We start from the raw sequence: 23,650 nt of genomic DNA on the forward strand, positions 1-23,650 counted from the left end.
GTAAGACACGTACAATGAACTGTTTTTGCAACTTTTAATAAATCTGCATCTCAATCAATCAATCCTTAAACTTAGTTCCATTCTTGTTCTGTTACTAAACCAGGACATGTCTTGTATCATCACAACACAGGTTCACATCTCATCTTTCTATCTCTACATTCATCTTTTGTTCTCTTCACCATGCACCCATTATTTGTTATGTATCATTGCTCTTTTAATTCTCATCAAAATTTGATTTTTTCATCTGGGTCTTTCTCTATTCTCCATTTCTTCCTCATGTTTTTATGCTCCTTTTGATCCTCATTTTCTTTTTTCTAATAATATTCATAAAAAAATAGTTGGAAATAAAATGTATATACCATTGTTTGAGCTTATTTAATGATTTATTTTAGATTGTTGTTTTTTCTGGCAATTTTTTTCAATAATTTTGATTTTAATTTTGATATATAGTTAAAAAAATTGCATTATCAACTGATGATCTATTTATCACTATTTATATGACTTGTGCCAGTGTGTTACAATTTAATCCTTTTGTTTCATCATCTTTTCCATCTATTTCATTTTTGGAAGAAAGCTCATCATTAACAATAGTTCTATAATACTTAAATATTATTTGCCACTTTTATGGATTCTTTTATTGTTCAAGTATGTTTTTTCCTAACAGGAGAGGATAACTGATAAAGTAATACATGCTTCACAAGCATGTTCAATTTTTGGTTATTTAATGATCAATTTCTTCATTCATGTTTTACTCCTTTGATCACAGAAACTGCAACTTCTTCCTTTACTAAATAATTAATGTGCCACTTACAACTATAAATTTCTTAGTTTTATCATTTTATTAGAATATATGAAAATATTTTATAATATCTTAAATTATTAAATTATATTATACAGAATATCTAGATGATACACGAATATTATCATATCATGATCATGTTCTAGATTTGTCTAACGTATCGTACGAGATCTTTTATGATTTGTTTCATTATCTAATTAGAAGTCTGATATTATGTGTTTTGTATCACAATATCATATGATCATTATTCAGAATTGGCAATTTATGTATCAGTGATTCATGCATACTTGAATGTGAGAATTGGATAAGAATCTATGATAGTTGACAATGGTGGGAACCATAAACTTGGAGAAGAAATGGCTGCTTCCTCTCATTATCACCTCTGCTATATGCTTATTCTTTCTAGCAGCATCCTTCAACATGGGTCTTGTCTCTACAAATCATTCCATCAATTCACTATTCTTCTTCCTCCCATCTTTTCCACACTCAAATCAAACTTCCTCAGTATCTGTGGAGACAAAGGTTTTGATTACTCCTCCTCCAGCTCCTGCTCCAGCTCCGGCTAGGCCTGCGATTCCTCGGTTCGCTTATCTGATTTCGGGCTCAAAAGGCGATTTGGAAAAGCTTTGGAGAACTCTTCTTGCACTTTATCATCCACTAAACCATTATGTTGTTCATTTGGACCTTGAATCACCGCCGGATGAAAGGTTGGATCTTCTTAATAGAATCGAAAAGCATCATGTCTTCACCGAGGTTGGCAATGTTTTTGTGATTAAGAAGTCGAATCTGGTCACCTACAGAGGACCGACGATGGTCTCGAATACTCTCCATGCTTGTGCTATTCTACTCAAAAGAAGTAAAGAATGGGATTGGTTTATTAATCTTAGTGCTTCAGACTATCCTCTTGTGACTCAGGATGGTTAGTTTATAATCTTACATGATTGATTTTGTTCTGATTCAAACCTATAAGATCTGCAACTTTTTTTATGGCTCAATGATTGTTAGACTAATGGTTGCATATAACTTGTGCAGATCTTCTATATACTTTTACGGATATAGATCGAAGCTTTAACTTCATCGATCACACGAGTCAGTTAGGATGGAAGAGGTAAGTTTTTTCCTCTCTGATTCCCCTTGACAATTGTTCCCTCCTCATGACATATGAAACCTGGATTTGTACATAATGATGAATTGAACCATACTGTGCAGGGAGAGAAGAGGAAAGCCTATAATTATAGACCCAGGGCTTTACTTGACAACCAAGTCAGATGTATTTTGGGTCGAGCCTAAGCGAGCTTTGCCAACCGCATTTAAACTATTCACTGGTTAGTTTTCACCTTCACACCTTTGTTTCTTCGTCCTTCGATAATCGATCACTTTCGTAAAGGTTCCCATATGCAGTTATGAATATTTGGTGAAGAATAGTCTAATAGAATCACTCTGCATTTGTTACTGATAAGATCACTTTGGTTCTTATATTCTTACAGTACAATCACAATATCCTTTTCATTGCCTACATTGCTTTATAAAGTCCTTTTTTTTTTTAAATTTCGGGTGACATTGCAGGTTCGGCATGGGTGGTTTTATCGCATGAATTTGTCGAATATGTTATTTGGGGTTGGGATAATCTACCAAGGACTCTGCTCATGTACTACACTAATTTTCTCTCTACCCCTGAAGGCTACTTTCACACTGTTGCATGCAATGCGCCAGAATTTGCTAACACAATTGTCAATACTGACTTGCATTATATTTCCTGGGACACCCCTCCAAAACAGCACCCTCACATCCTTAACATCAACGACACCGATAAAATGATCGAAAGTGGTGCTGCCTTTGCTAGAAAATTTACTCAAGATGACCCAGTCTTAGATGTCATTGATAAAAAATTGCTACATAAGAGACGGGGGCTATTCACGATGGGCGGATGGTGCATCGGTAAACCAAAATGTTCTGAGATTGGAGACATTTATAAACTCAAACCTGGTCCGGGAGCTCAAAGGCTTCAGCGCCTTTTAGCTGGTTTGACATCGACTGCTAAATCCGGTCAGAATCAGTGTATATAGAACCTTGATGGCAAGACAGATTAAGGTTATTTTTTACATTCCAACACTCAGCAAGAGGAAAAATTGCTCTTGAAGTTGGAGTGCAATTGCAACTCATTCATATAATAGCAAATGAATCACAAATATAAACTTGGCTTCAGTTGCTTCTATATTAAGTACCAAAGATGGCATGAGGGTCATCTTTATTTTTGCAGATCCTAGAAAGATTACATAATTTTTTGAGCACAGCATCATGGTACCTGATTTTTTTCAATATTGTATGGTTTTGTTGGTTTATTTCATGTTTTGTGGTCATATTTTTGCTTCCTATAGACAACAGAAATTTGGACTATTAGATATATAACTCATAAGGCTCAATTAGCCAAAACCTCTGCAAGACATTTATTTGTATATCATTACTAACAATTCATTGGATCTCACTTGTGGAATTCTGTTGTAGAAGTTTTTCAGCTTCTTTTGATTAAAATCTATTATAACAGAATTTTCACATGAAAATGTCTCAAAAACTATGGCATGCATCTGTCACTTCACTTGTTGTGTTTGGTCGAAATTTTTTTACTTATTAAACTTTTAACTTAAATATTTTTTTTTCAACCAATCAGAACAAGTGATATAAGTGACACATTTTATGGGATAACAAATATAGTCCCAAAACATATGTATTTTAAAAACTACAAACTTCATCCAATATGTATTTATAGCTTATTTATTAGGCCAAAAAACTATAAGCTACCTAAAAAAATTGCAAATTTATAAGTTTACTAATAACTAAAGTTGGGGCATGGATAAGGATTTAAAAGTATGGATGTGTATTAAAAATGATGCATTTGAAACTTTGGAAATTAAAACATTATATTTTCTAGTGCACAATTTTTATGTTTGATTTTCTTAAAGCTATTCATTACATTTGAACAATTTTCATCATATCCTTACCTTATTCTTTAATCTCTATACTTTGGTTCTGTCACATACATAGTGTTTTTTCAAGAAATGTATAACTTCCATTTATTTATTTATTGTCTACTTTTAACACCCTAGAAATTTTATCAACTTATTTAATGATATTGGAACACTAAAATTTGTATTTGAAACTTTTGAGAACACAATAAATAAATAAACATTGATCACTTTTATTTTTGGTAACAAAAGTTTAATTGATCACTTTCTTATTTATATGGTAACAGAACATTCAAGGAATCATATCATGCCATAGAATAGCACATAGATTTTGATCTGCCAATATAATCAAATTCTACATAAAAAGAGTAGCTTCCCTGTAGATAAATGTGTCTATGAACTTAGATCAGAACCTTCATAAAATCTTACATAGATTTTTACCTTTCCTTTTTCCATATAGAACATTATCCACTAGACATTTTTTTAATAAGACTTCAAGTAATGCAAAAATCTTACACAGATTTTTACCTTTTCCTTTTTCCATAGAGCTTCTCTTTAACTTTTCAACTATGATCTAATGCAAAAATTTGTAAGTCACCAAGAAATTTGTATACCCTCTTTGTATAGCATTTACTGGCAACAGAAGCATATCTAGAACAAAGATTCTGTCACCTCATGCACAACCAAACTCAAACCATCTCCAGAATTTTGACATTTCCTGTGGAATTTGCAGCGACTAAAGTCGAAGATTGACCGCGCCAGCAAACAGAAGAGACGAATTGTGCAGCATCATCAACTTCATGACCCGAAAGTGGGTCTGTGTTCTGAAACTTGAATGACAATGCTGGCATGGGAAAGGCCTTGTGGTATATGAACACCTAATCCAACATAGAACAGCAATAACTAAAATGGTACTGCAAAATCGATACGAAAACTGATACAAAAGGACAAACAAAACACCTCATTTGTCTCTGAACCAGTAGCGATATAACCATCGGATACTGACAACCCTACGAAGTTCTGCAAAACAAGGAAGATGCATCAGTAAGATAATATATGATACCTGGAAAAATTGAAACATTGACTACGTAAAATCTCTTGGTCTCTTGCAATAATCTTCTAGTCGGCAATCTTTGACTAAAAAATAGCTTCGGTATTTCTCCTCCGATGATTTGCTCAAAGTTTAGGTCTTTATTACAATATAAAACATAAGACGGACCAATAAAGAAACAAACCCTTGGGCATATATAATTTGAAACTCATACACAAAAGTTACTGTTATTAACAAAAGTACCTTGACATTCATGTGACCTGTGAATGATTGAATCGGTGTGTTTATAACGCGAGATGCACACTTGGATAAATCCCAAAGCTTCAAAGTGTTATCTGTGGAAGCGGAAACAAGGTTCATACTATCTACAAACTTGATGTAGCTCACAGTCTTATTATGTCCAACTAATGTGCAAAGTGGCGCTTTTAGGCTGCGAAGATCATAGTAATATATTCGGTGATCCGCAGAACCAAATGCGAGAGAAGTAGCAGAGTCCGGAGGGAACTGAACACAGCATATATTTGCCTTCGTTTTGATGGTACCGATGCTTACTCCCTGCAGTAACAGCCCAGGTGAGAGAAACAACTAATCATACATCCAGGATTAAATACATAAAACATGCAATAGATGACTGTAGTACGTTTAGTTTCAAAGCTGACATCCACCAAATGCAAAAATTGAATTGCCTGATTGATACTCCATAGCTTAACAGAACCGTCATCGCTTCCGCTTGCCAACATTGTTGGGTCTGCCGATGAGAAATCAATGGACCACACTCGCCGTTCATGCTCCTTCATTTCTGACAGTATTTGACTTCTTGTAATATCCCATAACTGAACAGAATAAAAAGTTACGACATTGTTATAGAAACCAGAAACAACATATAAATGGCACTTGACCTACCTGTACAACACCTTCGAAGTTACTTGAAGCAATTTGACTTTTGATGTAAGTATTCCAACATATACTGCTCAACTTTGACCTGCTAGCCATCTCCACAACTGGATAATGGATATCACGATCCTCATTTATGATTGTATCACATTCAAAAACTTTAATTTTCTTATTTACGCCAGCAGTAGCAAAAAAATCTCCATCACGATCAAAACTGAGTGCACATACTAGGTTGGATGAATGCAAAAGATCGCCTTGCTTCAGGTCAGCCTTAACCTTTAGCTTACTGAAAGATAAGTACTTGCACAAACCCTCGAGGAAAGGATTTATCCAAGCTTTTCCATCCCGGCACTGCTCTCTGGATGCTAAGTTATTGACACAACTTTCACTCATGACAACAGACCCTCTACCATCATTTGTTATCGGTGAATGTCTAACCACCGGTTTCCCTGATGAATTGGCAGGTCTGCATCGTGTTAAAAAGTAAGCTGACTCTAGCTTCTTGAAGTTCTTCATTAGCCGTGAGTTTTTTGAAAGAAAGCTTTCGTGATTATTCTGATCATCACCTAATCTATCATCACATTCCTCAATGTTTTTAGCATGCATCCCTGGTCTGACTCGTTTTCTGGTCCCCGGACAGGCAGAATCATCACTATCAATAACTGTCATGATTGGAAAACTTGATGCAGAACGATCATCGTTCCCTAGTTCAGCACCAGCAATCTCTTTAAATCTAGTTTGCTGCTTGGCCACTTCTTCAATATCTGAACACAGAAAAGAGATAGTATGTTGCAGCTTCTCAGCAACTTCCCGTTTTTTTTGCTGAAGTAACAAAAGAAATTCTAGCAACAACTCCTGATCCTCTATCCTTTGTCTAAGCTCTATTGCTGCTTCACGTTCTTCCATATCATCTCTCTGTTCATTGAGAAACTCACTCTGCAACAATTCCCTGGTACACAAATAAATAAACGGTTTAGAGAATATCTGCTGTTTATTAGAGAATAAATAAAAAAATTATAAGTCAGGATCTTGATTCTTGGAGACAATATTATATAGCAAAGTCTACGGAAGATGATCAGATGCAGAAATTTATAAGTAATTAGGTCTCCTTATTTATAACTCAATAAAGAACTAGACTAAAACACCCTTCGTAAATAAATGATTGCAAAAATTAGATGGAAAATTTCAGTATATCATGCAAGAATTTACTGACCAAACTATTAAACAAAAGGCGGTTAAGGTCTCGAACTGCCCATGAATGCATAAAGAGAAATATTGAAAACTCGTATTTAGCCAAGACACTCCTAACATATATCAAGTAATTAGCAAATTTTCTCAAATACTGTCATATAGGTTTTGGCAAATGATTTATAACCTATCCTCCACCTTCACCAGAAAACATTAAAATCTGATAAAAGATTCCGTTACAAAACTAATATGGCCCAACCTAGAAAATGAGTGTAAAACTCACTGAATTTTTCAAAATTATCGTCTATTACTTATTGAATCCAGCAGATATATATGTAAACAAGAAGCCTTCTATGTAAAATAATCTCAAGAAGTACAAGTAAAAGCAGCTTATAATAATTTGCCAAATAGCCGAATCTTGACATCCTAACAAAAAGGAAAAAATGAACACGGCTTTCATGTATAAGGCAGTTTGGACATGTCACAGACAACTTGGATATTTGATAAGTAAGCAACATGAGAAGAAGATTAATTACCCCAACGTTGGACGACTACTAGGGTCAGGGTGCAGTAACCATAAGCAAAATGAAGCTTCCTTAGGCCACTTTAGAAGCAACTGTGGAGGAAGAACTCTATGTCTAAGGCTAGACATAGTTCTACTCTTTTCTTCCCTTGAGCTGAGTGGACAGAATAGCTGGCCATATGTCGGATAATCAAGTTAGAGCATATCGAAATAATAAAATTGTATATTACAACACTTTATTAAACGTCCATTGCAATAATAAAATGGAGATGATAAAATATATCAAGGTACATGATTAAGATATGAGAACTTAAACAAAAAATTTACAATTTTTGTTATGAAATATGAACCTCAAAAAGGAGAACCCCCAATCGGTAAACGTCTGAAGCACATGAACTAGGGGTGCCAGCAAGCTCTTCGGGACTAGAGTACCAACTCATTTCCATTTGCAGTATCTGTTTCATTGGAAATGATTGTTTCTTTCCTTCCACTTCTTCAGCCTTTCGGCTATCTTTTATTTTATTTTCTTCTGTTTCTTCTATTAACGATGCTCGGGCAGCATACACAGCACTTGACAGCATGCAACTAGAATGTGATAAACCAGTTGCTGAAGTCTTGCCAGGCACAAAATCTTCACTTCCTACACTCTGCTGATACGTAGACATTAATTTTTTAATCTCAACACCTTGGTCGTTCCGTTCATCTCCTAAAGAATCTGAGCTTGAATCTGAACAAGATGCTGATTCAATAAATGAGATATGGTTGAAAGATGACATGACAAAGCAGGAAGGCCTCACATTATGAACTACAACTCCTTGAGAATGTGCTGCATTAACAATTTCTACTATTTGCCTAAATATGTGCAAGCACTCGAAAACATCAACCGCTCGTTCGGGTTTATCTACCCATTGCCTCAAGCTAACATCACCCCATTCTATAGAACAAACAAAAGGGTCAACCCCGACTTCATCCTCACAAAAACCAGAAAACCTACCCAGATTTTTAGGCTGATGATCACCATGTGCCAATAGAGCCATATCCCTTTCCGCTTTAAAGCCAGAATCCTGTGATGCATCACCGGAGAAGGGGTTCCTTTCAGGAGAATGAAGCCTTTGGTTCCTGTCCGAGACTCCGGAACCATTTAATCCCCTAGAACTTCCAGATTTCTGCCAAGCAGAACCAGAAGAACCCTCCATCTTTATGCAGTTAGAGTTGCATGCAGGCCAAGAAGAACATATGCAAGAAATAAAGCACTCGATTTTTTTTCACACTCTTGCACCTCCACCATCACCATTTATAACTCAAACTCATTTCAATTCTTCCAACTAAAACACAAGGTCTCAATATCAAGATCAACCTCTCAACTTTTTTACATTTAATACAATCACAACTTCCTGCAAATAAACAACATGAATTCAAAAACTTCTCAACAAGCAATATATCCATTAAACTAAAATCAAATCAATATTAAAAAAAACAAGTTCAAAAGTGATATATTTTTCAGTACAAAGAATTGAAAACTCAGAAAAACCAACCAAAAAGTTTCATGAACTTGGGCACAGACAACACCAACACTAGGAAAAAAACAACAAAAACCTTGAAAGAACCAAACTTTACCTGAATTTTCAACCACCAATCAAAGTAAATAAATGGGCAGGTACATGTATGTATAGTTATTAGAGAAACAAAGAGATAGATAAAGAGGTGTAAGCATAAAAGGACCAACCTCACACCAGAACCACACAACAAAAAGTTTCTATAGTTACAAAGCCACACTAATGCTCCACAGCCTCATAAATTCCCAACATTTTTCTCCTAAAAAAATCAAAAAAAACAAAACAAACAAGAAATAAAGATCAAATCTTTCAAAAGTACAAAACCTCCCCCACATAAAATAAAATTTAAAAAAACAAAGGACCATTTAATAATTAAAGAAAAAAGCAATGAACTTTGCCATAGTTTCTCTGACACCCATTTTCCATTTATATTTAATTGTTAGTTTAATTTGTTACCCTTTAATCTGAAGGAGCTTTTCCTCCTCTTCTTCCTTATCTCTACGCTTTATTCCAAAAAACAAACAACAACGTGGCACTACCATGGCCTCAACCTTCAAGGACATGGAACTATACAAGATATATAATATAATTAACTACATTTTAAATTTTAATCACTTGTGGGTCATCGTTGAAATTTTCAAAGAAGATATTTTTTTGATAGATTCAATACTAATTTTTTTTTTGGAGAATAAATTGCTGTGTGTAGCACCGTTGAATGAAAATAAAATATGTGGAAGACAAAATTTCACACATTATTCTGTAGATGATAATTCAATTTTAAATAAAATTTAATTTGTTCACATAAATATCAACATTAAATGATATATTAACCTTCTGAAAAAAAGTTTAAACTCACATATAATATCGCTATACCCTTAATAATATCAAAAATACTATTCCATTCTTAATTATTATATTTTTTAAAAATAATTAAATATTTTTTCTTATTTATAGCTTCACCTTGACGAAATAAGAAATTCAAATACTAAAACAATTTCTCTAATTAGAAAATAAGGCTGTCTATAACTACTTCAATAGAATGAAAAAAATATACATACCGTATCAATTTTATATATTATTACTACATCATTTATCATTCCTTTTTAATTTTCATTGATTTGAAAAAATAAAAAAATGAATAGTAAATGACATATATTAATTATATAAATATTTATATCAATAGTATATAGATACTGCACTTATATAAACTTATATAAAATAAGAACATATCATTTGATGAATGATATAATTGGGGCCTAAGAAAAAATAAGCACATAAAATTGTACAAAGGTTTATCCTTTTACTTTTATAATTGCTAAGATTTAGGTCTACAACTACAAAAAGATAGGAAGGGCGAGTTAATGGTCAGTTTTAATTACTCAAATATTAATTTTAACTTTTGATATAACTATCAGTAATGATTAGACAATTATTGCTTTCTCCCAATTTTCACTTTAACCTTAATTTCATTTTATTTTAAATGTGGTATTTACATATTTTTAAGAATGAATTATATTAACACTCAGAACATACACCATCCAGACATTTTTAAAACCTACATAAATCACTCATAATTACACATGTATATATTACACTGATTATCTTTGTAAGAGACATAAGTGTAATTTCTTAAACAAAAATACTGACGAGTGTAACTAAGTCAAACAAAATATGGTACATTGTGGAGACAAATCCAAATAGTATAAAGTTGATGTATATTCGTTACAAACTGCATCAATAACTCTAATGAAATGTTTAAATTACTCTCATAATATATTATAACTAACAAAAATAAAGAATAAACATCGATTCTTATACTACTTCGATTTGTTTCCACAGTGTATCATTTTTTGTTTGACTTAATTACACTTGATGCTATTTTTTATTTAAGAAATTACACTTATTCATCTTACAGGGCAATCAGTGTAATGTAGATATATATAATTAGGGGTGGTATGTAGGTTTTAAAAAGGTATATGTAATATATGTAATTTTACTAAAACTCAGGGTGTCATTATAATTTACTATATTTTTAATCATTTTGTAATGCAGTTTACATCCTTAATAACCCCATTATAAAAAATATCAACAATGTGGTATAAGGCCCCACTAGATCTTAAAGTCGAGAATTTGATTCATGAGATAAACACATTTGGAATGGATAATCACAAATTATAAAATAGATTAGTTCCTTACCAAAAAAAATGTAAATTAATACTTTTACTAGTATAAAAAAACATTATAAAAATAGTTAGTTTGGGTGAGGGAGGTTATATAATAAAGAAGAGTTAGGGAAATAAAATAAAATAAAAGAATAGGAAGAGAATTTAGTATTAGATTGTGAAGTACACAATGTTGTTGTGGTAGCATTGATGAAAAGTGAAAGAAGGATTCGTATTTGAATTTGGACCACAAATTGGAACATAAAGAATAGTGTAATTTATGAAACAGGGAACAAACCTATGCATGCTTAAATAAATGCATCTGTCTCTTCTTATTGGTTTGTTCTTTTCATCCATTTCTACACTGCCAGTTGGGTCGGTTGGCGGGACCTCAAATTAGACATGGCAAAACGGACCGCTCGGCCCGTTTAGCCCGTGCCCGCAAATATCTGCATTAATTTAAGTGGGCCAGGCATGCTCATATTAGCTTAACGGACAAAATTCAATGTATTATCCGTTTTAAAACGGGCTGCGGGCGGCCCGCGAGCATTGTTGAATAATTAAAAAAATTAAAAAATTCATATAATAAATAAAATAAAGTAGTTGATGATAAAAAATTAACAAAAACTTTGATATTTTATATGAAATTAATCAAATCACATTATATTATAATTTTTTAATGATTAAAAATCACATTATATAATAATTTATTTGAAATTTTCTTAATTTTTCCTTAAATATTGTTTGTGGGCCGCCCGCCGGCTTGGCGGGCAAAACGGGCAAATGAATAAAATTTGCATACTCTGCCTGCAAAAAAATACGGGTCATGTGAGCGCGCCCGCGAGCAATGCTCATTTTGCCATCTCTACCTCAAATGTCAAAACCAAAATTGGACAAATCCCACTATCTTATCATTTTTTACAACATTGTTATTTTCATTTTAAGGAAATTAATCTACTTTATATTTGATTTTATAAAACTATTAAGATGGTATTATTTAGTTTTTGAAGATGATTAAACTAAACTTCTTGAGAATGTATGTACTATTGTACATCATTGACATTTTAAATCAGGAATTATAATATGGGTCATTGGTTTTAATACAAAGATATGAGTTGATTGACGCATAAAGTTACTCTTTTAACTCGATATATTCTTAATACAGGGAGACACATTACACATATAACAAAGGAGAATATTTTGGTTCTTTATTATTTATAAGAGGGTAGGTTTAGAATGATTCCCAAAAATATAAAAAAAATTGTCTCTAAAAACTAATTGTTTAGTTCCTCAAGATTATAAATATATCCTTTAATCAATTTTAAGGATGTGAATAGTTTCTAAAACTCAATCACATACTCATTTAATTATTGACACAATTATTGGTGAACCAAATTGATTGTTACAAAATAATATTCGAATGAGTAGAATGATTAATGTATCCCACTATATAATTTTAAATGAGTAAATGGTAGTTTTAAGAGACAAAAATAATGGTGTTTTTTATAAGGACATATTTGGTTTGTTCTCTTTACCAATTTGGTTATAATCTCTTGATATTTTTTTAATTTTGTTGGGTATCTTTGAAACTATTATCAATATGGTCATTCATCTTGATTCCATTGCAAACTCTTACTAAAGTTACTAATGGTTAAAAGAGTGTATGGAAAGTTATTTTACTCATGCATCTTCCTATATTAAGGGTAGGAATGACAACGGGACGGGGCAGGTCGGGGTCGGGTTTGCACATACCTAAACCCAAATTTAATGGGTTGAAAATAAAAATACCATCCCCAAACCCGGAAAAAAAGCTCGAAAATAATAGAGTATTAAAGAAAATATGATATTATTTTCGTGTAATTTTCTCTAACATTTCTATTTTCTCTTGTAGTTTTTCATTTCTTTTATGTTTGAAGATCCAATAGTATGGAAAGTAAAATTAAAAATTAAAAACAATTGGCAAATGATAGAAATTTCAATTTTAAATTTAATTATCTTACTTCGGGGCAGGTTCGGGTTAGGGTCTTTGCTATACCAAACCCAAAATTTAAACCCGTGTAAAACCCAAACCCAATCACATCGGGTTTTCCACATTAAATTCGGGTTCAGTTCGGGCAGGTACCCACAAGTTCGGTTTTTATTGTCATCCCTAATTAAGGGTGAATCAACATCTTCTGTACCAAAAGAATGTGTCACTCCATTTGGCACTTCTTATTGGTTGAAAAACATATATTTAAGTTTAAAATTTAATAATAAAGTATTTTCCTGACCAATCAGAGAATGCGACATATGAAGTGACACACTTTGTGAGACAGAAGATGTGCTCCCGGGCTTTGAAGAACGCGTATTACAAAACCAACCATTAGGCTAAACTATGTGACTATATAATATGCATCTTCCTAAGATAAGGGCATTCCCTCTTTGTACCAATCTTGGTCCTAATAACATAAAAATGATTGATCATAGTGAAAATGAATTGTGCTCCAAACAAACCTAAGAGGTAGGTGTTCCAATATGGAGTCAGCACTTCAAAAAGAGCTTTACCTAACCATCGCGCCAAGCTCGAATGATCCGGGACCATAAAATGTCTCGGTCCGGAACAGCAACAACAGAAGTTGCTAGGGAGAAACTTGTATCTTGTGACTTGTCTGCTTAATATGAGAGACAAGTGTACAAAATGTTGAAGCAATAATGATGCATGTTGGAAAGATGGGAAAAGTGAAGGACAGAAGAATACACATACTTATCCATCTTCCTAGTGATAGTTACTATATCATAAGTTAACATAAGGAAGACATGTTCCCTCAATATACTACGGCGGAAGGGAAGATTTCTAAGCTATAGATAGTTACCTAACATGGCCGTGTGGCATTTTACGACGGGTACTTACTCGTTGTACATGCAAAATAGAGAGAGAGAGAAAATAAAATGAGGAAGAATCAAATATTCTTAATGATGCTTTGTTGCGCCAAGCTTTACGTGTCAACGACCAGAAACGAATAATGAATTGGTTATCTGATTCCCTTCAGCTTGAAGTCTTCTCATTTTGGCCTTGTCCAGCCGTGATCTTCTAACTGCTTCCTGAATTTGGCGATCGTGGTCTTTCAACACCTGATCCATGTTGCTTGATGGAACTAGCAATGGTCCAGAATAATGAATTTTATGCCCCTTCGACCCATAACCAACCTGCAACATTGTGAAAAAATAAAATAATAACGAGCAAAACATTTAGACACAAAACTAAACCAAAACAAACTTTAGGCAGTGTTTGGCACACATACAAAACGGGATGGAACATGATGTTTTGTTCCGTTCTCTTCAGTTCTACCCCTTTTGTGGAACCGAAAAGTTCCACTTTTTAATCTAATGCCATGTTCTGATTAATTTATAAAGTAAATCAAACACAAAATAGAACTTGTGTTCTATTCTATTTTGACCTTCTTTCGAAACGTCTATCAAACACTACCTTAGATATATAACTTCATAACACCAAAATACACAAATGAGTTGTACAGATTAAGACAAAAAAGGGTTGGAAGAGGGAGAACTCCAACTACTTACAAGAATAGGGTCTTTGTTGCTGCCTCTCCCTTCTTCCTTTTGAGGAGCATGTGCATGATGCTTCTGATCTTGTTGCATCAACGACTCAGAGGCCTCCTTGAATGATCCAGGGAACCTGCTTACTGGTTTTGGAGCTTCGGCTTGTGATGATCCAGACCTTTCTCTGCGATCATCAAACAACATACTCCTTCGCGATGCGATTAAGCCTGACATTGTTGATAAGTCGCCCCCCATCGAAATCTTTGGAGCGTCGTCCTGGTTCTTCCCAGCTTTAGCCCATGCAGCGCGGTGAGTCAGTGGACCTGAATGGGAGGCTCTTTTATGTTGATGTGCTTGAGGGTCAACATTTACTTCTACAGCATGTGATGGCCTAGGGGGATCGATGGGAAATCCAGAAGCAACTTCTTCAGGGTGAGGGTTAAACTTCTCACTCCTGCTTTGACAATTGCTCAGCCCTTGTCTCTTCTGTAACAGTTTTTCACAAAAGAAAAATAGACGTCAACAAAATGAATTTGTACATTGAAAGCAAAGAGGACAAAGATATTCCATTTCAAAACAGTAAACTGAAAGGAAACTCGGTCATTCATTAGGGAAATAACATAAAGAGAAAGCGATAATTATCGAAGAGATAGCAGTGCACGGAAAATTGTATAGTAGTTTTCACCTTGTTCAGTGTTTCACTATTGGACAGATTTAGCAAGTGGTAAAATAGTAAGAGATGCCTCAAAGAAGCTTCCTTTTAAGAATTAATTTATAAATGATCATGGAAACTTCGATCTATTTTTTCTTTCCTTCAATTTAAACTCCTAAGATGCCCCTACCTAGCGAGATAAGTCTTACTTTTTGTGAGATTCCTAAGGTTCCAAGCATATATTCAATTAACCACATAGTAGCGAGAGTTTATCGAAAAGATATATTCATGCACTTGAAAGGATAATTGAGATCAGAAACCATAAGAATACCATACATAAAAAGCAATAACAAATCCTTGTGACCTATTCGGGTTAGAATTACAATTAATTATAAGTATACCTGCATTGACACGACCAGTTCAGCATTGGCATCAGGTGCAGGAACAGCTCGTGATTCCCTTGCTCCTCTTCTCTCAAGGTCATGTCTCTGGCCCTTGCTTCCTGCTCTTGCTGCTCCTTGTCTGCAAACATCACAACAAACCATAAACAAAAGTCTAATGCAATGTTACAAGATGCAACTACAGGAATGAGGAGTAGTACGAAAGCTCGAGATAACATGAAAGTAGAACTGACAAACCCAAGTTTGATTTTGAAAAACAGATGTAATACAGCTTGTCTGGTTGACAAGTTTTATACACACCCATGAGTCATATGGAACAGTTAGATATAACCAGGCATGTGCCTTCACCAGTTCACCTAACAGCTTTCGCTTTCGGGGGAGTTGGTTTAAGACAGGAGCATGAAAACTAAACTACAACCAGCTCTGTGTAATTATGTGTTGCGGCAACCACACTATATACCATGATGGACATTGTTTTTATAGTAGTTTTCATTAATACATTTGGCAATCCTGAACTTATGTAACAACTAACAACTACTATTTCTATTTCACATTAAAATAGAACACACCTTCTAGCTTCTTCATCCCGTACTTTGGCATCAAATTCTTTGCTGGGAGGATATTTTGGCAAGCTTGAAGGATCACAAGGTAGAGGCTTTGTTGAGAAGAACTAAATTGCAAGTACACAAAAGGAGCCATGAACTATATTCATACTGAAGTTTGAGAACAATATTTTACTACAAAAAATGCAGTGCAAAATTAAAGTGAACCAAGAGATATTGAATAACTATTAACCAATAAGTCATAAATGTATCAATTTGCATCGATTAATATGCACAAAGATGGTCCAAAAACATTTAAAAGATGCAACTTTTGGAGGATCAGGGATCCACGACCTAAGTTCCAAAAAAAGTTGACCTGAAGCTTTTTGAAACACCAATATCCACTCTCTCTGTGTACTAATAGAGTTGTATTGCAATAAATAAATAAATGAACAATATAGAAGGTACAAAAAATTCACACCTCACTCTTCAAGGCAAATGCTGCAGTTCCACGATCAGCGGGATCTATGCATAAAAGGGTCTCTATCAGTTCAACTGCAGATGCAGGAAAGTCCTTGAATGTTTCAGCAACACAACGCCTATAGGGCTGCTGAGGCTTAAATATTGTTGCATGAGGCAACTTTGATTTTTTCCAATAATCCTCAGAAGGTGAACCACATAGTTTAAAAATTTTATGTAACTGCTCCACCTATAAGACAGAAAATTGTAGTTTCTAATACTGTATTATTCAACCAAGGTAAGTTCATACAATTCAAAAAGAAGACAGGTAGAATATTATACATAAGACAATATTTTTGCATTATTATATTTTCAGCTTCAATCAGTATTTTTTGTTAACACGGCCTAATTGTTTGATAAACTTTAGAAACCCATCCCCTGTAATACACGAGTACAATCTAAATAACAAATATTTGTGGTGCACCATAGTTACTTTAACATATCAAAGGAAATGTTCAACATGCCACATTTAAACTAAAAAATTGAAGCACACAGACCTCAGTTCTTCCAGGCATTATAGGCTTGCCAGCGTACAGTTCAGCGAGTATGCAACCTGTACTCCATAAATCTACAGCAGTGCCATAGTACGTGGCTCCGAGTAAAAGCTCGGGCGGCCTATACCAAAGAGTGACAACCCGGCTTGTTAGCGGCTGAGTTTGATTGGGATCATAAAAGCTTGCCAAACCAAAATCTGCAATCTTCAATATTCCATTGTTGTCAATCAAAAGATTGGAACCCTTAATATCACGGTGCAGCACACCACAGGCGTGGCAGTGATCAAGTCCACGTAAAATTTGCTGCATGTAACATTTAACCTGCCAAGTTCCAAATTTCGATAAGAAATTAAATCTGTCTCAATATTTTTTGTTTGGCAGCATTCTGTCTTTAACCATGTTTTCCTTCTTTTTTGGGATGTGCTGTTTAGCTTTTTGTGTTTAGTCCTTAACTATGTTTGACTTTAGTGGAAATCTTGTTATGTCATATAGTTTCTTCAACTTACTATCAATAGTTTCATCTTCAATTGCCAAAAGAGAAAAGGTATTCAACTTCGGTGAATTCAATTAGGAAGTAAATAGGAATGGCTATCTTCATTTATTCGTTTAACGTATAACAATCATACAAATAATTTAGTTGAATATCTCACATGTTACAACATTAAACAGCGATTAGTGCCAGCAAGATTCTTCTTGAAACATGTGGTAAGTTACATTTGCTGTAAAATGAACAAAAAGAAATAAAAATTACAAAGCTCAAGAAATTACCTGAGCTTCTGTAAACTTATGTCCAGGATGTGATGCAAGCCCAGCCAAATCATGTTCCATGTACTCAAAAACAAGGTATAAGCTGCAAGACATCCTCGATGTAACTAGGCCTTCAAGTTTTATGACATTTGGATGATCAAGCCTACGCAGAATGTGAATTTCCCTTGCCATGAACCGAACACTCTCAGGCTCAAGATTATCAAACCTCACTTTTTTCAGAGCAACAATCTTTTTTTGTTCAAGATCACGAGCCCTATAAACATTACTATAAGTTCCCTGGCCAATCTTCACACCGAAAGAGGAAAGAAATGTTATAATGAGACCAAGAAGGTCAAATATCACTTCAAAATGATAGCTTGCATAATGTATTGTTTTGGGTAAGCAAACAACAAGGAATCAGCATATTGGTTCATTATAATTCTAATAAAACAAGTTCTAAGCCACAAGAGATAGTTTATCTATCAAGTGCTGTTATCAGCCATGACATAAATCACGATACTCATAAATTACTAAAGATGTGTGTAGAAATAAGCAACTTAGGGCAACTAGCTGAACAAAGAGCGCAGATAGAGAAGTCAATAAAGCATCCTGGCAAGTTTTATACTCTTAAATAAAGAAGGTACTGGGAAAGTCGGTTTCTGGTTTTCAAAATTGTCATTGCTGGCATAAGTTAGATTGCGGAAGTGTAGAAAATTAACCTGAGAGAGGGGCACGGATGAGAGAAAAACATTACATACATAAGATAATGAAGTTCAAAAATTGGACACTTAAATGAATATTCTACTTACAATTGTAAAAATAATAAGAAAGCAAAGACGGAGAAAATAGAATATCAACATCTAACCAAAGCATGGTGACAAGTTCACAACACAGTGTAATTAAGCAACCCGATCAAGGAATGAAGCATACTTTATCCAACTTCTCAAACGAATCTGCACGCCGAGGCAACCATCCCTTGATAGCCTCTCCAGCAACTGCTGCCAGCCATGAGGGCCATCCAGCTGCAACCTGCTCCCCTTCCGTGGCTTTGGGAACACTACCAATCCTTGGATGTTGAGCAATAACATATTCCATTTTCTCCCGCTTCCTTTCAAAATTATCAACTTGCACTTGAATAGCACAATTACTCCCTTGCTTGTCAATCAATGCAACTCTCGCATCATTGTTATCATATCTATCCTTTACTTGATAAACTTCCTCCCTACTCGATGAAGTCCCTCTAGATACACGAGACTCCAACGCAGCCTTGCTTGATAAACGCTCCCTCGGGCTCTCCTTACTATCCTCAATGGCAGATGGTTTGCAACACATGCCACCCATTATATAAACACACCAACTCCTCGAACAAAAAACAACCTCCAATCGCAATATTCACCCCTTCAATTGCATATCCAATATCCCTCCTTCCTAGTATCTTTTTCTTCAGTACCCTTAACCACCAAACTCAGCTACAATTCTTCCCAAATGTCACACACAAAACAAAGTCAAAATGCAATATTAGTAATAAAAATAACCCATTATTCATCTCAACCCAAATTTGGCCACAAATCAGTTAACAAAAGACACATTTCATCATCCATTAAAAATAGTAAAAAATGTACAAGTAGCAGTAAAAGCGAGCAAATTCAACAAATCAAACCTCATAAATCTAAAAAAAATTATAACTTTACTCTACCCCACAATAACAAATGACATGATAACTTCAAAATGGGAGTTTTTTACACTGTAGAACTCTCTTCCCAGTAAAATCCTGGTAACTTCTAATTCAGGAGAAGTTAAAGTTTGCAAATTTACCACAAGAGTCAGATCCTGAGAACCTTATGATAGTGAAAGTGAGATTCCAATACATAGCACTTGAATATAAAGCTCCTGAAGGTGTTTCCATAACCCAGAGAGAAATAATAAAAAAGGGTAGCATTGAAACTCAGAAAGGCATGGATCTAGGGCAAAGTGGTTTGAAAGAAAAATGGAGTGTGTTTTGGAAGATGAAGAAATTGAAGCAACATTGTAAAAAAAAATAGATTTTGATACAGAATGAAAATGTTAAATTATAAAAAAAGAAAAAAAGAAAAAAAGAAGTGGTGAGGAACAAAATATTTAATGTTGTCGCGGCGCATATTAACGTTGGTTAAAGGAAGTTGTCCTCACACTGTGGAGAGAAATAGAAACTGAGTCATAAACCAGTTCATGAACACATTCTTCTTCATAACACTTCAAACCCACGCGCAAATATTACTACTTAAATTTCTATTTTAGAAAAAAAAAATATCACAAATATCGTGAGTTTTATACATAATATTCATTATTTATATTTAATTATTATTTTTATCTTATTTATTTTTAAATTATAAATAATGTAAATAAATATTGACTATATATAAACATTTACGGTAACATATATAAATACTACACTCATTATTATGTGATTTTAATCTATTTTTTAACTGAATACTACTTGGTCCTTATTATAACCTTTTTAGGTAAATTGAATGAATTTGTTATTAGAATGTGATTAGGAAATAATTAAAAGTGAATAGTTTGTTAGAATCATTATTAAGAATTTAAGTAGAATTAACTTAATTAAATCACTTTTAAACATAATTCATTTAAAAAAAAATACAAAAGTGCTATATACAAATGGAAGCTTGTAACTAATGAATTATGATTTAAAAAATACATTATTAATAATTATTTTGTTGACTTCATTACATCTACTTTTACTTAACTCATAAATAATATGAAATGTAACTATAGTAATGCAACTTTTGAGTTTCATTTCATTTAGTGAAGAATGTTTGTCCAAATTCTAAAATTTCATAATTAAGACTTATTTCAATAAATGAAAACCTTGGAGTCTAATGCTTAATAATAATGTTGGTTATTATTTTTAAGGTACAAATTACACTTTATTTAAAATTTTCGAAGAATATTAAGAAAATAACAAAGTAAATGACATTTTGAGGTGTGCGTGGAGTCCAATGCTTTAAATGGAGCGTGGAATTAGTACTGAAAACAGAAACAAAAAGAAATTAAGATACGAAAGTGAAGTGACCTAAGGTCGTTTGGGTCATTGAAAGTCATTGCTTTTCCAAGTGATGCACTACTTTACTTCATCAATTTTTTATTGCATGTACAATTTTGTATTTTGTTACTTATAAAACTAACAAAATTTTAAAAATTCTAATAACTTACTAATTAATAAAAATTAATGGAATACTTATTTTCATTAATAACAAATAATCAATATTTATACTTACTATATATAAAGATAAAATATAGTGTAATTGTTACCATGAGCTAATTTTCGATTGTTCTTTACACTTTTAATTTTTACAAAAAACTATACAATCATACCTAAATATTAGTACCACAAAAAATATTTTTTAATTTTTTAAAATAAAATATATAAAAATTGGATACTTAATATTATGAAATAAAAATGTTGTTTGGCCGTCACAAAATGTATGTTAGTATGCTAGCATAAAGTAGGAGATACTCCTCGAATCATTGTAAAAAAATTATGGGTCAATTAATCATTTTAATATATAATTATTAATAAGGGAAGAAATTCACTTACTTTAAAATAATAAGTGGAAAAAACTTACTCTATATTTTAGTAATTCATTCTTAAAAAATCTAATAGTTTGAATTAGTGAATAGATTTAAATTAGTAATTTTTTCTCACTTAACTTTGAAGTGAGTGTATTCACTCCCAATTAATAATATATAAAAGTGTGTTTCTTAAGTAATGTACAAAACAAGTATAAATGTAATGCGAATATTCTTGATTGACAAAACAAGTGAGTTGGTGCCACAAGGTTTGCAATTTTCCCACTTCATGATTGGCATTAATATTCTTGTATGCTCTTAAGAAGAAAAAAGATGTGAAAAAAATGATTAGGAGAAAGAAAAATATGAGAGAAAAAGTGGAATTGTAAGTTGTTTAGGTGTAGAAAAAATGAATGAAAGAGAAAATAAAGTAAGAAAGTAAGACTTTAACTTTTCACCTATTAAATAGACAACTTTACCCTCGACCATATTAATAATACTTTTCATTCTAAATTAAAAATAAATATTAGTTAAAAATATTAAGAAATATAATGTTAATAATAAATATATAATTTTATATCAATGATAAAATATATGTATTAAATTAAAGGGTCTAAAAAATCTTGAACTAAAATTGAAATATTTAATTAATAAATCAATTAATATTTAATAGTGATGAAAACACAAACAAAATAATGTTTTTAGGTCAAAATAAGGGGTGAAATTATCAAAATAAAAAACAACATACTTAATCTTCGATTTCTTTCCACAAAGGAGAAGAAGAGTTTTGACGTGGATACATGCAATTTTTCCTCCCTATTCACTCCTTCTATCAAATGAGAGAAATGATCAAACTCTATTCTCTTTCTCTTTTACTTCTCTCTCTTTCTTTCTTAAATCACATCTACTAAACAAAGCATAAAGTATCATCTTTCCTTTTTAAACCATTGGAACCTTTAATATTTATATTTCACACTATATGATGGAGAATTGGGAACTCAACAAAATGTTTCTTTGTTTATGGTTAACACAATCAATAATATAATTATGAGCGTAACATATATTGTAAATATAAATATTTATATGCAATTATTATATCATTAATTTAAAAATTAATAATAATTAAATACAAATGATAAATAATAAATTAATAATATATAAAAAATAAATTTAAAAAAGAAACAAAACTATAGCTTCTTGTCTCTTCCCTCCATTCACGGCACACCTCAATCTACTTCTTCTTCTAAATCCCATATTTCACTTTCAAATCGATTCTCCGATTCCAAACCCAACCGCGACAACGTCGAACCACCGAGGTTGTCGTTCAATCACTACACATCGTGTCCCTCATTCTCACCGGGACCCACCCCACATTACACTTTCCGATCAAGTTTCATTTTTTATGCGTCCATTGCCCTCAACAACGCAAATGAATAGTGGGTTTCATTTCTCAAAGCGTGACATAGAATGAAGCGTATGAAACGAATCATTTATCTTTAAAGGGTACTAAAATGTGAATTTAGAATGTTGGGGTGGATTTGAAGCGATTAAGGTTGGCGAAAAGTGTTTATTTGTGTTAATCAATTAAATTAAATTTTTATAAGTTTTGGGTTTTGGGAATAATTGGATTTAGAATAAAGGGTGGTGATGAGAGTTGAATTCAAGGTTTTGAAGGTGCAACAATGACGGGAGTGTCATTGGGTCTACGGACAGGGAGCAATGGGTCGCTGCAGCAATTGCAAAACGGCAACGTTTTGCAGCAGCAGCCGATGGCGTTGTCACCCCGCCTGGTACGTAGACCTTCGAAGACGCTCCTTTACAATCCAAGAGAGAAAGAGAGGGTCTGCCCTTTTATTATTTGCAGGCACATTGGAAGAGGGAGTGTGGCAATGCTGCTTATGATTGCCCTTGGTTTTTCTGCTTTTGTATTTGGTTGCTTTACACTTTACAAAGGTTAGGCTTTTACCTCCCTTTTTCTCTTTTTGTTCATGAAAGTTGGTAGATTTTCATTGATTCAAGTGAATTAGCAACTTAGTTGTTTGAGTTATT

The 23,650-nt window shown here is 33.2% G+C and overlaps 3 protein-coding genes across 8 annotated transcripts; 1 reads left to right on the forward strand and 2 right to left on the reverse strand.

The window, feature by feature from the left end:
* Window positions 1-3,155, forward strand: LOC109334240 (beta-glucuronosyltransferase GlcAT14B-like). Its single transcript, XM_019569886.1, has 5 exons — window positions 1-130; window positions 1,073-1,718; window positions 1,832-1,907; window positions 2,009-2,124; window positions 2,366-3,155. The coding sequence occupies exons 2-5, from the start codon at window positions 1,127-1,129 to the stop codon at window positions 2,863-2,865; spliced, it is 1,284 nt and encodes a 427-aa protein (XP_019425431.1). The 5' UTR covers window positions 1-130; window positions 1,073-1,126; the 3' UTR covers window positions 2,866-3,155.
* Window positions 4,069-9,333, reverse strand: LOC109334237 (protein SPA1-RELATED 4-like). Of its 5 annotated transcripts, none has more exons than XM_019569881.1 (8): window positions 9,145-9,333; window positions 7,769-8,812; window positions 7,432-7,589; window positions 5,717-6,656; window positions 5,500-5,646; window positions 5,057-5,368; window positions 4,723-4,782; window positions 4,069-4,640 (listed from the first exon to the last, which is right to left on the reverse strand). In XM_019569881.1, exons 2-8 carry the CDS (start codon window positions 8,612-8,614, stop codon window positions 4,452-4,454), a joined length of 2,652 nt encoding a protein of 883 aa, XP_019425426.1. In that variant the 5' UTR covers window positions 8,615-8,812; window positions 9,145-9,333; the 3' UTR covers window positions 4,069-4,451. The 5 variants fall into 5 exon arrangements, with proteins under 5 accessions (XP_019425426.1, XP_019425424.1, XP_019425425.1 ...); XM_019569879.1 differs by having other exon boundaries at window positions 9,036-9,145; XM_019569880.1 differs by lacking the exon at window positions 9,145-9,333 and adding an exon at window positions 8,950-8,993.
* On the reverse strand, window positions 13,817-20,071 carry LOC109334239 (probable serine/threonine-protein kinase At1g54610). Of its 2 annotated transcripts, XM_019569885.1 has the most exons (10): window positions 19,847-20,071; window positions 19,458-19,508; window positions 18,962-19,426; window positions 18,053-18,337; window positions 17,288-17,605; window positions 16,753-16,980; window positions 16,299-16,399; window positions 15,730-15,850; window positions 14,698-15,162; window positions 13,817-14,322 (listed from the first exon to the last, which is right to left on the reverse strand). In XM_019569885.1, exons 3-10 carry the CDS (start codon window positions 19,370-19,372, stop codon window positions 14,119-14,121), a joined length of 2,133 nt encoding a protein of 710 aa, XP_019425430.1. In that variant the 5' UTR covers window positions 19,373-19,426; window positions 19,458-19,508; window positions 19,847-20,071; the 3' UTR covers window positions 13,817-14,118. The 2 variants fall into 2 exon arrangements, with proteins under 2 accessions (XP_019425430.1, XP_019425429.1); XM_019569884.1 differs by having other exon boundaries at window positions 18,962-19,508.

The sequence above is a fragment of the Lupinus angustifolius genome, chromosome LG19 (genome assembly GCF_001865875.1).
Source record: "Lupinus angustifolius cultivar Tanjil chromosome LG19, LupAngTanjil_v1.0, whole genome shotgun sequence".
In the NCBI taxonomy this organism is placed as follows: domain Eukaryota; kingdom Viridiplantae; phylum Streptophyta; class Magnoliopsida; order Fabales; family Fabaceae; genus Lupinus; species Lupinus angustifolius.

What these genes read in the sequence shown, in the direction of transcription:
- LOC109334240 (XM_019569886.1), top strand. Translation starts at nt 1,127, where the DNA reads ATGGTGGGAACCATAAACTTGGAGAAGAAATGGCTGCTTCCTCTCATT. An exon ending in TCCTCTTGTGACTCAGGATG is followed by an intron (nt 1,719 to 1,831) that starts GTTAGTTTATAA and finishes TAACTTGTGCAG; the next exon opens with ATCTTCTATATACTTTTACG. An exon ending in CGCATTTAAACTATTCACTG is followed by an intron (nt 2,125 to 2,365) that starts GTTAGTTTTCAC and finishes GTGACATTGCAG; the next exon opens with GTTCGGCATGGGTGGTTTTA.
- LOC109334237 (XM_019569881.1), bottom strand. Translation starts at nt 8,614, where the DNA reads ATGGAGGGTTCTTCTGGTTCTGCTTGGCAGAAATCTGGAAGTTCTAGG. An exon ending in AGCTATGGAGTATCAATCAG is followed by an intron (nt 5,369 to 5,499) that starts GCAATTCAATTT and finishes CTGTTACTGCAG; the next exon opens with GGAGTAAGCATCGGTACCAT. An exon ending in CAGGTCACATGAATGTCAAG is followed by an intron (nt 4,783 to 5,056) that starts GTACTTTTGTTA and finishes CTTGTTTTGCAG; the next exon opens with AACTTCGTAGGGTTGTCAGT.
- LOC109334239 (XM_019569885.1), bottom strand. Translation starts at nt 19,372, where the DNA reads ATGGGTGGCATGTGTTGCAAACCATCTGCCATTGAGGATAGTAAGGAG. An exon ending in TAATGCCTGGAAGAACTGAG is followed by an intron (nt 16,981 to 17,287) that starts GTCTGTGTGCTT and finishes TCTGTCTTATAG; the next exon opens with GTGGAGCAGTTACATAAAAT. An exon ending in CGGGATGAAGAAGCTAGAAG is followed by an intron (nt 15,851 to 16,298) that starts GTGTGTTCTATT and finishes TGATGTTTGCAG; the next exon opens with ACAAGGAGCAGCAAGAGCAG.